Here is a 16555-nt window from a genome sequence, read left to right as displayed (position 1 = left end):
GCACCTGGCAGCCAGCCAAGGTTAACCCACTACAAATAGTAATAACACCACCATCTAACAAAGCTCATTTTTCACACACAAGTCTGATGAGCAGAGACTTGTCCTCTTCAATAAGAAATGCTTGCAGGAGGAGGGGAGAATATCTCAGTGGTGATTTAGTACAGACTTCTCCAGTGAAGGCTTAATTTGCCCACTGTGTTGAAGAAAAAAGAATCTGTGTTCCCAAGAAACGTGTATTTTTATCCCCCTTCTCCTGAAAACGCTCACGTGGATTTCCTCAGAAAATATTGTGCAGATCATTCAGCTTTGCAGTGTCTAGCCTGGACACACAAGCAGGTTAACACACACTGAATCTGGCCCTAATTTAAAAAAGCTGAAAACATAAGATCCAGTCCCTAAAAGTGATCCCCAACAGTGTGGGGGCATTTATCACTAAATGACTTAGAGCTAACTTTGCCACACTTTCAGACGCCTGCTCTGGAATGAACAGTCTGCCTATTTATATGCTGTCACCAGGAAGCAATTTCTTCCAGGTGTTTGACTTGTACTTTGTCTCTTCATTCAAAGCTCCCCTGTTTCTAAGCATACCACCCACATTGATATGAATCCAGGCCAAAATGGAGCTGTGTGGCAGGCTTCCTTATTTCAAGATGTTCCTCATATCCCTTAGACAGAACTACTGCAAGATTAGGCATATGCTGTTGGCAACCCAATGCTCAAAAAGGGCCTGATGCTTCACAAAGACTTCTAAGAAAAAGAGCAGCAGTTGACGTGTAGTCCACTCAACACTCCCACATACATACAGTTACTTATCCTCCAGTGTTTTGGACTAGTGGTGCCTGCAGCACTCCTAGGTCACACAGTTTCTATACAGCCAACTGCCCTCAATGTTTCTCTCTGCTGTACTCTCCAAAAAAATAATTAAAAAATTACAGCAGAGTGTCACCCTATTCCCAGCCCTAGCTCACTGTACAGTGTGGTCTGTCCCACCATGCTGTGAAAACATCATTAATTCATGCACCTCTCGGAACTTATGAAACCTGGTATGGTTATTTCAAGTGTAATATCACGTACACAGATACTGAAATATTAATATCTAAACCCCCAAAAGTACAAAAAGCAATTTACAAATCTAACCTGAACATCTGATTAATATGACCACATTGCCCAATATTTATTTATACTTTCCTGATCAATGTATGAATGTCTAAGAGGATTCCAGTTTTACACTTACCGTTCTCTTTTCGTAACCTTGATATGAACTTCTTTGGTGGAATAACTCCAACTTTCTTCTTCTGAGTAGCAATACTGTGGAAAAGATCTGCTAGGCAAGTCAAGAGATTTTCCTTCTTTTTCTGTTGGGCCTTGTATGATAATACATTTTCCCGAAACGGCCGGCAAAAATACAATGCCTGCAGCACGGAGTTACAGTAGCAGGTGTTCCCAAACTGCCATGTAAAATTAAAAACAGTCTTAATCCCTGTGCATCACAATAAAACTAGTTGCTTCTTTCAACTTCTGGCTTCTGTGCCCCTGTCACATACCAGCCATTTTGCCATGCAGCTGCTGTAGGAATATATTTCCACACCCACCCCTGACACTTCACAGAAAAAACCTATGGTGTTCTAAATTAACTAGCATACAAAGTAAAAGTTTCCACATGCAAGAGATATATTTATTGTAGTGGATCTCCTTAAGCTTGTTTCCATATATTTATATACTCTTGCTGGGCTCTATCCTACTGCTCAGTAGCAGAATGACTAATGTTTTCAATGGAAAGAATTACTCTATCTGTTTTATTTATATGGGAATAAACAAGTGATTAAACATCCTTCTCACTCATTCTCTCCTTAGTCAGATAAAAAAGCTCCTCCTAAGAGAGTCCCCAATGCAGACTGCTGTACCTAAGCTCGTACATACTTCCATCACTTTTTCCCTCACGTTTCATAGCTAAAATAGACTTTTAACTTTATTGAGCTGCAGGTTCTAATCCCTGGAAACATTCATAGAACAGTAAACTGTTTTCTCCGGGGGTGTATGAAGCTATCTTCAAACATCTGATACAGTTTTGCAATCCACTTTGCCTAAAATTGGAACGTGAGCGGCACTTTTTCAAAAAAAGGCAATCCTACCTTAGAACAGGATTGGGGGAGGAAAAAAAAAAAAAAAGAAGAAACCAAAGTTCAAGTAACTTCAAAGCCATAGTTCTGTGTATGGTTTGCCTACTGAAAATGGTACTTACATTGACCAAGCCAAAGTAGTGTTCATTGATTGGAAACTGCTCTGGGCCAATGTCTTTTTCCAGAGCAGAGGCATTGGTGCCCTATAAAAAAAGAGAGAAGAAATTATTTAGAATATTAAGATTCTAAAAAAAGTTATGGACAGCATCAAGACAGAAACTTATTTTTTCCTTTCAGCTACAATTAACCAAGCTAACTCTGTCTTACTGATGGGCAAGCATGACAGTCACACGAGCCAATAAAAATATCTGTGGTTCTAGGTAGTGGAGCTGGCCTGACATAGACACTGTAGTAATGGCTGAATAGAAGTGAACAGGTCACAACAACAGTGCTTCTCCCCACACCCACCTCCTCCTTATTTTTACTGTGTACGTGAACAGCTGGGTCCTATTACCCTCTTCCCTCATAAAGATACTTTTTGATCTTAAGCAAAACCCTTAAAGTTATCTTGGATAAACCAGTTCCTAGATGTATGGCAGGTTTTCTAAGCATTAGTGAAACTCCTCTGAATTCCTTCTAATTCATCAACAGCCTTTAACAATACTTGGGGTCCAGGCTGGCACCCAGTTCTAGTAACAACATCACAAACGTTAAAAGCAAGTGTAATATATCTGCTATTTTGTCTTATCTAACATCAAAGGGTGCATAAGCCCAAGCACTGTTACATCTCTTAGTCACTGCTTCAGTGTGGCAAGTTATGTTCAGCTGTATCTTCACTCCAACAGCAAAGTTGCTTCCACAACTATTGGTCTGTGAAGTACAGCCACTAATTTTATATGTTACCTGTAGTTTTGATATATTAAAATGCCCATTTTTGAACAAGCTTAGATTACCAAGCAAGCAAGCAAGCTAGATTGCTGGCAAAGTAAATGTCATCACTCCTATCCACTCTATAAGCATATAGATCCCTGTAGGACCTCACAAAAAAATGCTGTATTTGGACAAGTACTCCCTACATACATTTATTCAAGACCTATCAGTTAGCCAATTTTTAATCTGCATGATAATTGCTTAACCGACATCATATGTCTATTTACTTACTGAGCATGCTCTGCAGTGTGAAGCAGTAATATATTATGCCTTAGAATTTCCATCACACAAGAACAGAACAGTTGGTTGACTTTCACAAAACCATCTAAAATGCCCCTGCAAGCATGCCAACATGTAAAACATCTGAAAATTGCTGAAATTTCCTGTGTTCCTGAGGTTCGTTCAATATATCATTTGCTCAGAGATGTCATCAGCTAAAATTTTCAAAGTTACTGGTAATCAGATTCAATAATTCTGGTGTCCCTCCCCCATCCTCTCCCCAAAGCCTGATTTGTGCTTTCTTACTGCACCTGCCATCAGCACTACTTGCTATACTAGATTATTATTTCATGTTAACTCATTAAAAGAAGATTATTTTAGTCAACAGAATCAGTGGTGTGAAACTCAGCACAGGTGCTCTTTGACAATTTGCAAGCCTTGAAAGTTAAACAGCTCCTTCAAGTTGGCAGCTTCCAGAAAAGCTCCAAAGATGTTTTATTTCACATCCCCTTATCAGATCTCTTTCCAGTCTCTCCATTTCTCACATATACACATAGCTCATTGCTCAGACCAAGTGTATGTGATTTCCCAGGCATTCCCTTTGAGACCGAAGTACTTTACCTGCACAAGGCTCCATGCAGAGCTTAAGGGGTATGTTATATGTCCTCACCAGGCTCTGCCAAGCCTCAGCGAGAAACTTGGAAAAAAGAATGATCTATACAAAGGGATTATTGCCTACCTTTCAACAGAGATGACAATGTGATAATTATGTATGTTCCATATGAAGATTAGTTTCTTTGCTTGGAAAGTCAGCCTTGCCAAAGAAGCACAGATTCAGCAAAAGCATCTGACTTCCTGAGAGAGAGGAAACTGATAGACTTTTGCTTATCTGATATTAACAGTGAAGCAAACAGCCACCATTACCCTCAAAAACTTGTCTGATAAAAGAAAAACATGACTACAAAAGATTAATGCAGCTTCTAAAGAAACCATCTTCATATTAATACTCATTCTACAGCATTCAGATCAAAGCAAAGGTTTTCTTTGATTACACTTTTAGCGTTCAAATCAAGTTCCCTAACATAAGAATGAAATGAGTGGTTTTCCAGTTTTGCAGTAAGTATTTTCCACACTGTAAAAAATTCTCCCTCTAGAATTTATGGAAAATAATATCTCTAAAAAATAGCCTCCTACTCTTTCATAAACTACAGGTTAGTGTATGCTGTTAGGCAAGTAGAATGCAAGTATTCTGCTAACTGGTTGCTCCTACATTACTCATTTGACTTTCCTCCAGGGCCAGGGTTTCTTACTTCAGAGGATGCCAGATGGTTTTACAAATCCTTTTGAGCATTTAAATTGTCTTGTAAATATTGTGAGAAAGAGCAAGAATCAGGATTTACCAAACAAAATTATCACTGAAAACCAAACAAATCCATTATGTGCCCTAACTGATCTTCATATAAAAACTATATATTGCATGGAAATTTCCAAAAGTACATGCTGTTGAAACAACATATGCTTAGTAACAGCTCATCATAGAGCTTTACCTCTCCAAAACCAGGCCTTGGCTGTTGCAAATAGAAAATGAAGCACTGTGTGCCTGTTTCCCAATAAAGCAGAGAGGCTAAATTCAATCTTTGGGTAAGCTGACATAACTACCATGGACTTCATTAGGAATTGTGCCTTCTTATATCAAGGGCAATTTCAGTCTGGTTTATTTTAAGGTCTCCAAAAATATACTGTTAAATTCATAGAAAAAGAAGAGTAGGAAAACAGGTAAGAAGTACAGACACCTAATACTTCAAAGCAGGATATATTTCTTACATGAAGAAAAAAATGTAGGCAGACTACTTAGTAAACTCAAACCATGCCACAATGCATACATATTACATGTTTTGCATAGGAAGTCTCCTCAAGAAGCAATTGACATGATGGCAGAAGAAGAAATTGGAAATTTTTGCAACCAAAGTATACCAGAAACTGTACATCCAAGGCAGGTTTAAACTGGAAAAAATATGTTATTAGAGATGTGTTAAAGATGATTCAGAACTCAATTTAAACCAACCATATCAAATATAGAAAACATGTTAGCCTATTGAGGTTAATCTACAGCAAAAATCAACCATGATTATTTAACATTGTTTTAAGCATGGTTGTGCTTGTTCCCACTCCCAGCAAGTCATTTTGGTCACTTCTGCAGTGAAAACCTGCTCAAACATTTTTAATGCAATCCATTCTCTATGGTTTCATAAACAGTCCTGTACTTCAGCTAGGAGAAATATCCTACTGCATCTGAATCTACTGTAGTTTCATAAAAAGCAGCAAGAGTGGCAGTGTGGCCACAGAGCCTGAAATGAGGAGAGACCACATAGGTTAATGAACCGGGATCTGAGACTATTAAATAAATTCATATTAGGGTATAGAGACAATAAAGGAGACTGGCTCCTTCTTAAAAGAATACATTAATGAAGGAAATGCAACAAAGTGACTGTGGTAGCCAGACCTTATGAGAATGAGAACTAGGTCAATGTGGAAACTCCTACTATGTATTCCGTGGTGTTGGTGAACCTTGATTCCTCTGAAGTTTTACCACTTAATTCAACAATCAGTATTCAGCCCTTATAAAATGGCAAAGACATACAGTTGGAGACATAGCCAAGCATGGGTCAGGTCAGGCTAAGCCAAGATTTCTACCACAGCATCACTCCAAAAACATTCTGGCCATATGACCTATATTTTTTCCTCTTGTTATTTTGCTCTAGGCCTTCCCATGGATAAGTCTGCCAGTTTTCTTTTCAGCTGAAATTTCTGATAATGTTGCTAAGAGTTTAATATGTGCTTTGCATCACATGAAACAGACTAAGTAAAAAAACCTCCTGTTCCTTTGCACTTTAGCATGTAAACAAAATAACAGTGCAGGGGGGGAAAAAAAGACATCAGATTAGATCATTAAATCACATGTCGCAAAATAACCTAACTACAGTTATTCTATGGAGGATGAGAAATGGAATAGAGCTAATATGAAAGATTCTGCAAACAGAAGACAGCAAATCAGACTCAACTTTCTAGTATGACAGAGCTTTAAAAACTGGCACCAACTTTCTAGAAATATGCATGTGCTTAATTTAAAGTAAATGAGTGCAGTAAAGAAATTAGGACATTTCATGTCACCTATGGAAAACCTATTAAATAGGTATCGCCAAATAAACAGAAACACAATACAAATAACCATCAAACAATAAAATACAATGTAAGAAATAACAAGAAATATCTTAGTCACAAGAAAATCTAAAAAATACAATAAAAACCACATAAAAGTTGAATTGTGAAAACAAAAATTTAACAAATATATAAAGAACAAGAAATCAATGAAGGAAGATGGTTGGTCCATGACAAAGGGCTTCAGATCATATACAGCTGTGAACTAGATTTCTTTTTCTTAGTATTCAGGGAAAGTGAGAGAAATGTGCTAGAAATAGAGTTGTTTCCTGAAGGGAGAAACTGAAGACTTAAGACAAACTAAGGGTGACGTTTGGGCTGGTAGAAGAGAAATTAGAATGAAAATAGAAATGGCTTGAGGGCCAGGCAGCCTGAGTTTCAGGATTTTGGACGGCACAGCATATGGGAGGGAAGGGAAAAAGAAGATAAAGAAAGATGTGGAAGGCCTCCTGGCCAGCAATGGTAGTGATGCATAACTCAAAAGAGAGGAAGCAACTGTAAATAAAATCCAAACATAGCTCCCAGAAGCAACACAAAGAAAACAAGAGTAAGAGAAGAGCAAGCAATGTCACACCATGCAGTATATATGCAACTGCTTTCAACAGACACATCACCTGTCCTCAGTGTTGGACTTTGACTATCCTCAGGGACAACCTCAACTTTCAGAGAGGTATGGTGAGTAACTGGAATAGCTGAGCCAGCCTTCTTCCAAACTCACAGATATTAAATGTCAAACCTGAAATGTTTCTGTAGTGTTTAAAGTGTAAGTAAGTCCCACAAGATGGTTGAATATAACCAGATTAGCTTTTTTTTCTTTCTGCTCCAGCAGAGCTATTTTGGGTCTTTGTTGCCACAAGATAAAAGAGGAAAGAGAGGATGCTGTGAAAAACATAGGGGAACACAGTAAACAGTAAAACGATATTGACTGACTGAAAAACCACTGTGTACTCATATTTTTGAAGGACAGGTGATTTAAGACAATGTATCTAAATAAATTATTTTTGTGCATTTTCTCCAAAGAGTTTTCTGATCATTAAGGCAAATTATAAGAGCTTGAAAGGAGATGTCTAACTTATTTTTTGCTGGATGCACTGAACTCTCTCTAATCACAGATCTAAGTATTACATATACCATAAATAACTTCAGCTCTCTACTGTGTGGTTACCAAGAAACTGATAAAAATTTAGAGGCCTGAAATCCTGAACCACTTAAAATCTCGGACAAAGTGTTTAAGGCACTCAGTTTCATATAGCTTAAAAAACTTGGTTTTCTCAAAGCACAAAGCAACCAAGTACTGGAAGTCAGGTTCTAGTGAAGTATTGCAAGTTCAGTACCTAAATCCATAAGAATTTTTGAAAAAATATTGACCTTTAAAGTTTCCACGATTAGACAACCTTTACCAAACTGCAACTCAGTATTCTCTCATGAGTTTGTCTCCATTCCCAGCTCAATTGTTCTTGGATTAGTGGCACTCAGGCTTTTGCTGGAACAAGTAGCAGAAACTTTTTTTTTTTGCCCAGTTTCCTTCTTCAGAACACATAACCTCAAGATGGCCTCACAAGTGAAAAAGAGACTAAGGTTTGCTTACAGACTATAATTTCTTCAATAACATTTTTGTCTGGGCCACCCAGGCTGCATATGTGGTGCCCCAGAGCATTCTAAAGGCAAGGCACATTCTAGACTTCATCACAGCTGCACCAGCTGGAGTACTCTTTGATTACCTGGAGACAGAATAAAGAACATCTTCATTAAATCTCAATATAACATGAGTTATAAGGGCTGCAGTTATGTTGCAGGACAGGTTTAGAATTCAAAAGTATTTTGACAGTCAATTTTTGACAATGTTTCTCTTTTTGAGAAATGCTCTAAAAACTGTTGAAATTCAGCTGAGACAAGTGCAAGATTCTGCACATGAAGAGAAGAATCACTTGCACATGTACAGAATGGGAAACAGCTGACTAAGGTAGTAGTGTTTAAAAAAAAAAAAAAAGAAAAAAAGTCTAGAGGCCACTGTGTAGTGTAAGATGAACAAGGATCAGCTATGCAGTGCAATTTAAAAAAAACCACAACAACAAAAAATGTGGACCACATAATGAAATTCTTACAGACAGAAGTCTACGAAGTTCTTAAAGTAACTTTCCTGTTTAACTTGTCACTGGTAAGACTTCAGACAGGATCTTACGTCCAGGTTTGGGTGCTAGGTTTCAAGAAAGATGAAGGTAACTGGAGAGAATCCGAAAGAAGGCAGTCAAAATGAAAAACTCAACTCTAGAGGAAAACGACCTGTAAAAAAGGGTTGAACAGGGTTGTGTTGCATAAGACAGAAAAGGTTGAGGCAGGGCATGACAATATTTTCAAGTATATAGTTTGTTACAGAAGGGAAGTAGTCTGTTGTCAATCTTAAGGGTAGACAGGTTGAAAAGTACCAAGCTCAAATTACAGTAATGTAGATTCAGGCAAGACATTAGGAAACATTCTAGTCGTAAGGACATTGAAGCATTGGGATATACTGCCTAGAGAGATGATGTAGTCACCATCATGGGAAATCTTCAAGTTTGACAGACATATATCAGAAATAACATAGGTTTATCAAATGGCATTCCAGTGGACAGTTGGAGACTTTATTGTCCTAGGACAGTTTAGATGCAACTATTATTAGGTCATTAATTGTGAAATCAGATTAAATAACCACAACACACAATATCCAGTAATGGCTGGCTTGAAACCGTCAGCACAGCAGCCTTCTGTGCAAAGGCTGAGCATACCTAAAACATGCTTACAATGGAGCCCTGACAAGTGGAGATACAAGCTCATTTCTTCCCCAGAAGTACTGATACACTGTGGTGTTAAGAGTACATAATGTATATAAATGTATATAAGAGTGTCTACCAAACAGCCAGCCAAGGACAGTTTCTTGAGGCTAAAGGAAGACCAGCAGAAGAGACTTTGCTGACTGCTTCTCTGACTGGCCATGATTTACACTCTACAGACTGTGGCTCTTCAAGCCCATCAGCACCTCACCTTCTGCGTGGCACTTGCCCACCATGCACAGTTAATCAGGGCCCGGAGTCTGCTTTTCATCCCATCTCTTCCACAATGCAGACTCACTCAGCCTTGCTGAGCTGTATTTAAGAGGTTCCTTTATTAAGGTATTTAGCATAACCACTTGTTTGCTCTTAATTCAACAACTTGAAGCCAAAGACTATATGCATCTAACAGAAACACACTGTAAACCACACATTGTATTCATGAATTGTCCTGTTGTGCTTGTCTTCTAAACAGCTAGTAAGAGCATGATAACCACTTTAGCCATAAAAAAGGTAGGTATTCATGCAAGAAAAGCCTCAGTCATTAGTCCAGGTTATACATTGGAAATTGTATATTAGGATGTTTCTCACTTTGCCTATCCGCCTCTATCCAGTAAAAAATATCTTTTGTGGACTTCCGTTCATCTTTCGATGGAATGCACACTTTTTGTTTGTCAGTCCAGTACCCATTTGTCAGCTATACTCTCAAGTTTCTCATTACTTCAGAAAGGTGTTAGAATAATTAGACTTCACATTCTCTATATTTTTCATATTTTCTATATATGTCATACTGAAATTGCGCACTCGAGACTACACTTCTAGAATTGCATTGCTTGAACTGCCTGTAAATAATCTTTTCAGATGTAAAAATCTATTTTCCTTTATCAATCTAAATACGCCTTCAGATAGCTGTTTTAACTGTCTAGGCATGTATTATTCTGCCTTAATCTCTGTTTATGAGAAGTTTTAAAAGTGATGAAGAAATATACACTGCAGGTTGTCCAAATGAATAAATCCAGTTGAAAGTCATAGTGATCAATTCTGTAATCCAATAACATTCTTACTGTATGAAGCAGAATTTGACTATTTTTACAGCATTACAATTGTAATTTTCTTGGTATCAAGCATTTCCCAGATCTATATTTGTAGTTGGAGTCATCATTCTGCCAATGCCCTATATTCAAACAAATCCTGCAATGAGTCTTTAAAATCATGAAATTAAAAACAAACGAACAAACAAAAAATCCAACAGTTATTCTTATTTGCTTCCTGAATATAGAGATTCCCAGGTTTTTATGTTTTTCTCTACAACTAGTTTCTAGGATGTTCAGAAACTTTTTTTGTTTTTAAAAATGAAAGCTGAAATTCACAGGTATTCACATAATTCCTGGTGAATTGTGTGAATGTTTTCCTGAAGAAAAACACCAATTATTATGAAACTCAGAGAGACTATGAGAAGAACAGGTAACATGAAAGCCCAGTTAATAAAACCCAAAATTTATCTGAGGAACTGCAACAGTTTTTCCAAAGAATATCTATACAACTGTGAGGTATCTCAGATGATACCTTGATCCGTGATCCAAATGTGTTCAGAATGTCCCATTTATTAAATTGACAGAGCACTCGGAAGTACAGATCAGATTATTTGAAATACTATTACAAAATTATGAAAGGGGTGATTAATACCTGTTCTCAGCAGAATCCTAAAAGGTACTTAGGAGAAATATGGTCCACAGAGCTTGTTAGCCACCTCTGTAAAAATATATGTCAATACATTCTGAAATGGTTATATGTCCTTCACTGTACATAACAGTAACATCCCTAGGCCACAACTGCAGCATGAGCTTAACTTAGAACTGAAGGCTGTACCAAAAGCTCATCAACAGAGAAACATACTGCAGAGGATTTCAGTAACAACAATCTTAAAAGGCCACCGTGCCTATCTACTTCTGAAACAGCATTTTGTACTTGAGTCAACAGGTTATCTCACAGAAACAATACCAAAGAGGATTACAGCACATCCCTAGTTTGTGTCTACAGTCTACAAGGGTTACATGGCACCGGGTGTTGCTATTCCCTCAAACAGGGTTTCTTCAGTGTATCTGATACTTCTTCACATCTACCGTACCTGTCCTACATAATGATTGTATACATGATTGTATACCTCCTGTGGTGAACCTGGTGTGCAGACAGAGTGGATAAACTTTCCTGGTGTCTGAAAGGCAAGTAAGGGGAACATCTTGGGGACTAGACCTCCAATTCAGTGAGGGTGGCCACTGTGCCCACATAAGAGTCCCACTGATTCCTTCAGGCACAGTTGCCTTTATCCCCTCCACCCCAGCAGAACAAGTTTCAGGTCTTTGGTGTCATTAAGCTGTTAGTTACAATACTATCATTATTATAACCAAGGGGACAAAACCAGTAAAAGACAATACAGGAATTTTGTTTAATTCTAGAAGGTTGTGCATTTGAATATTTACTACAAATAAATGTGCCAAGTGGAAAGTTTTGCACCTCACATTTTTTCTTACTGGTTACCTCCTACTGTGTCTGCCTCAGCATGAGGCAGAGCTTATCTGGTGTACTAGACCTCTTTTGCAAGCGAGTTACATACTGTCCCTGGCTTCCTTGCTTCACTACACTTGTTTTGATCCTTCCTGGAAAAGACTGAATCTCTACCGTCTTCGGGAGACCAAAATTACAACCTGAGATACTAGACCTCAGGCAGTCAATTAAATAGCAAACATGCATCCTACAATGCTGACTACCCAAGTTCCCTTGAGCTAAATTTCATCTATTTTTCCCCTTCAGGACATGAAAGTACTTGGACAAACAAACACAAAAGACTTTGTCAAGAAAGGACTACCATTGAAAACATAATCTATGTTGCATTCAGAGAAGGACAAATATTTCAGGATCAATTCCTCCCTCTATCTCTCTCCATCCTCCTGCTCCCCCCCCCCCCAAGAAAATCAGCCAAGCATCATCCATTTTTTTGCAAAAGTTAAGAAAAAAAAAATCTCTGTGAACACTCTCAAGTGCAACCGGAATGGAAAAAGATAAAGAAGAACAGAACATTTTTTTTTTTATTACTGTGTTCAACCAGGTTAAAAAACTTAGAAACATACTATTATACAGCATTATATACTAAAATATATTATATTACCTAAGAATTTTGCAGCTATTTCTTAGTCCACAAATTGTAAGTAGTTCAGTTCTTCAAGCACTGTTATAGAGCAGCAACAAGTTCTGGGAATTAATATCTTTGTCTGGTAGATTTCTACAGATGCCTTAAATCAAACTAGCACTGCAAATATTCAGGTTTTATACAGGTAAAAGATTTTCTTATATACCTCTAACCTTCCAAAGTCCCATTCTTATGGAGGGTTGTCATAGTTCCTCCTACAGACCATTGAGTTCAAGTCCACCAACTCATCTAAGCCGACACCTTTTTGGAGGAGCCATAATGCAGTGTTGCCAATACTTCCAAGAATTTATGTTTTTCTCACAGCCCCAAATTCCTGTAGCTTTCTGAAAATCTCAGCTTTTTTTCCTAAAAGTCTTTCCAGCCCCTGTGGGTTATCCAGAAAAGACTAAATGTGACCAGCACAACACAACATCTCTAAAAGCTAAGTACACGGATCCCAAGGAATATGTAGCTTTAAAACATCATTATTGTTACCCCAACTTCACCTTTTGTCACAGTACTGCTACCATGAACTAGAATTACCTTGAACTATGAACCCTTGCATGCTTTTTCTGCCTGAGGCTCTAGTTCTTCCTTGCAGTCTCCCCATTTCTCGGATGCTACTTTTGCAGGATGTATACTGGCAGTGACAGCTGAGCAGCGCACCATTAGAACAACCTCCTCAGTTTTGCTGTGAATCTCTTCAGTCTTTGGGAGAAGCATACTGTATGCAAGTGCATCAGTTTGAAGCGCACGAAAGAAATCATGGAGTTCCTAGTACTTTATGCCAATGCTAAAGTCTTACAACCACCTAAGAGTCTCCAGCTCCCCTTCATGCGGTGCTCTCTTATGCAGTCTGCGGGGCATCACACCCACAATTCATCAGCAATAAAAACCAGAGACTGCCTCAGAAGGAAGGTTAAGTGTGCCCAGGTTTTCTCCTCAGTCCTGTACTGTTTCCTAAACCTTTCTTTGCAGTATCCCTGGCTCACTGGCCCACAGGACTGGAAATTATTAAGAGCAATGAAAAGCTTAGAAAACTACTTACTGTTGGTGAAGAAAGGTGAGCACCCAGATTATTTTACCCCAAGTCTGGATTTTGTATTAAGTTTTTTTAACCCCAAATCCAACCCTTCCTCTCTGCATTTCAGAGCAGGCATTTCAAAGTGAGGACTGAGGCTCAAGTCAGAACTATGCATGGGATGTCCTGGGCATCTGGTTGAAAACAAAAGAGCAAGCCCACTTAAGTGGAAGTGTGGACACATGGAAGGGGAGCAGGCTCGCAATCCGCACTCCCTCCCCCAGACCACTGCTGCTGACCCCGCAGGAGCCAGGCCTCTGGGGCTGTGCCTGTTGCCTTACCCTAGAGGTAGGCTCCATTCTCCAGGGCAGATGAATGGTATGTGTGGCATCACCAGCACAAGGCATGCTGGGGCACCACATGGAGGGAAGCTGGCAACTGCGTGTAGCTGCTCTTGAAGAACCTGGAAATAAGGGGGAAAATTACAGACTAAAACAATAAAATGCGCAGAAATAAGCTTCTCTTCTCTTTGCATTGGGGTGCTTAGCACGCACCCATTTCTTTGGCAAGTTTATTACTGCCTCACTGTATTAAGCCTTTCACAGATAAAGTTTGAGGTCTCCCTTCCCCCACCAAGAAGTTTCAAAAATCTAAACCCAATCAGATGCTCCAGGTTTGTTAGGATTAAAATTGGTCCCAAGCACAATGCAGAAAGTGTCCTTTCAACTGTTCCTGGGGAGGAAAGTGGCAAAGGCTGAACATACAAACAAAAATATTAATGTTTCCTTATTACTTTCTAATTGCCTAGTCTGATTTAGAGAAAGCTAAGCGATTCAGGAGTACTTAACAAACAGCAGTCCTCTCCGAGTGGCACGCAGTGCAAGCTGAACACTGATGTTTGCTCTAAAGCCAAGACTTCCTAGAACAGGTAGCTAGCATCGGAATCCCAAAGCGTGTTATCAGGCATCTAAACATCCTCGTTTTCTGTGTAACCTGGGGAGCTCCTGGCCCCCTGTGACCACAGGGTACCTGCCTGGCCTGAGAGGGTTAAATGGGGTCACTGACTTAACGTGCATTCAGAGCCCAACTTTGGGGTCCTTTCGCAGGATTCTTAGGGCAAGAGGAAGGGCAGGAGGAGGAAGGGCGGGCTGCGGCTCCGTCTGCAACGCGTATCGGCCGGGGCCACCTCCGCTCCGGAGGGCCCCGCAGCGGCTCAGCATCTCCGTCCCTCCCCGGCCCACTCCCGGGCTGCTCCGGGAAAACTCCTCGGGACGTCGCCACTCTCCGGCGGCCAACTCCACCCCGGGCACGTCCCGGCGCAGCCTGCCCGACTCCCCCGCCGCCGGGGGCAGGGATGCGGTCGCTTCCTTTGCCTGGCGCCCCTGGGGGGAGCCCCCCCAGCCGCCCCTCCGCCGGCCCCAGCAGGGCCTGCCCCCGGAGGGGCTGCTGTGCCGCCCCCGCCCCCCGCCGGCGCGCCTGCCCGCGAGCACTCACCATATTACAGATGGAGGCGATGTTTCTGACAGTCATGAGTCTAAAGGTTGCAGCGATCCCACACCGCCATCTTTATAAGGTGAAAACAGCCCCGCTCATGGTGGGAAGAGCGCAGGAAGGGAGAGGGGGCGGCGGCGGCGGCGGCTTCTGCTCCGGGGCTGGGATAAAAGCAAGAGGAGGGGACTGCACAGGCACCCTTCGCGCCCGCAGCGCAGCGAGAAGGACGGACCTTCCTGCCCTCCCTCCTCCGGGCGAGTGACCGGGAGATTCAGCAGCGCGGGGAGAGCAGCCGCATCTCCGCTCCTTCCGCCTCTGACTCTCGCACGGCCCGCAGGGCCCCGGGCTCCCGCTGAAGCGCTCAGCCGCGCCTCTGCGCCAGCCGGCACCGCGCTAATCTCCCCCTTCCTCCTCCTCCTCCTCCTCCTTCTCCTCCTCCTCCTCCTCTCCTGGCGGCTGCCGTTGCCGCTCGCCGCTCCATTGCAGCGCCGCGCCCGCTGATCCGCTCTGACAGCGCCGGGGAAGGGGAGGTCAGAGGCAGTCACCGGCTCGGGGCACCCCCGCGGGCCCGGCCGGGGCGGCTGCCGCCGCAGCCAATGCGCGGCGGGGAGGAGGGGGCGCGGGGGGGCTGCCCCTGCCGCCTCTCCCGGCCCGGCCCGCCGCCCCGCCGGCGGCACGCAGCGGCCTAGGACGGGCGCGTCTTAATCGCCAGGCCCGGAACGGGCATAGGGCTGCAGACCTCGGGTTTCAGCGCATACGGAATCACATTGGCAGGCAGCGGGGGGAAGGCCGGGAAGGCAGAGCCCGGGCGGGACGGCACGGGGTGTGCGGCAGTGGCGGCAGCGCCGTACTCCGGGACGTGCTCTCTCCGCCTCATTTGAGGTACGCAGGAGCCCAGGCACTTGCAAACCCCAGAACAGTGGGCCGGAATGTCATTTACTGCCCACAGTAGGCGCTTTGCATTGCCATTCACACAGACAACGTTTGTCTTCACAAATGCTCTTCTGGGACTACGTCCGCACCACGCGTCTTTGTGCCAAAGTGCTCACTCATGAGTTTACAACATGCGGCATTTGTACAGCACCGTTAGTGCAATAATCTCAGTTCCTCTTCAAACACAAGTCAGTCAAAGCCCATGCCTTTCTCCGAGACAGAGCAGTATGAGCGTATTAAGGTTACACACGTGATAATAGGCACAAGGTTGTTACATAGCTAACTTGAGGCCGCACAGCAAATCTCTGAGAGAAGCAAGAACAGTTCAGCCAGGGCAATGCCTCATCTTAGAATTCCCCTTTTCCTTAGCCGATGTTGCTGTTTTCAGCAGAAGCTTAAGGCCCGTTTGTTGTCCCTCTGCTATGCTGAGGAAGTCATTCAACTGAAGAGAGAACTGATAACATTTCTACAGGCACCCCTGCTCCTAAGAGCACCTGGAAGTATGGCACACTCAGGCTTGGCTACGCTTTTTACTTCATGAAGCCAGAATATAATAATTTCAGTCTATACAGCCTGTCCCCACAGGCTTGGTTTACAGGAAACATTCTGAAGACGGTAATTTTTTTTA

General features: G+C 41.8%; 1 protein-coding gene across 3 annotated transcripts in view; it reads right to left on the bottom strand.

The window, feature by feature from the left end:
- USP46 (ubiquitin specific peptidase 46) overlaps nt 1-15609 on the bottom strand; it is a 32713-nt gene extending 17104 nt beyond the window's left edge. The window contains exons 1-4 of one of the 3 annotated variants that reach the window (XM_052780073.1): nt 14998-15609; nt 13845-13966; nt 2243-2323; nt 1235-1448 (exon numbers count right to left, since the gene is read on the bottom strand). In XM_052780073.1, the coding sequence (XP_052636033.1) occupies nt 1235-1448; nt 2243-2323; nt 13845-13925 (376 nt within the window). In that variant the 5' untranslated portion in view covers nt 13926-13966; nt 14998-15609. Of the gene's footprint in view, nt 1-1234; nt 1449-2242; nt 2324-13025; nt 13195-13844; nt 13967-14997 lie in introns of those variants that run through there. The other 2 variants (XM_052780074.1, XM_052780075.1) reach the window with 2 other exon arrangements.
- Between the last annotated feature and the right edge of the window lie 946 nt (nt 15610-16555).

This window comes from Harpia harpyja, chromosome 2 (genome assembly GCF_026419915.1).
Source record: "Harpia harpyja isolate bHarHar1 chromosome 2, bHarHar1 primary haplotype, whole genome shotgun sequence".
NCBI classification, from domain to species: domain Eukaryota; kingdom Metazoa; phylum Chordata; class Aves; order Accipitriformes; family Accipitridae; genus Harpia; species Harpia harpyja.
The sequence above is the reverse complement of the archived record's forward strand: the minus strand, read 5'-3'. Positions and strand labels throughout refer to the sequence as shown.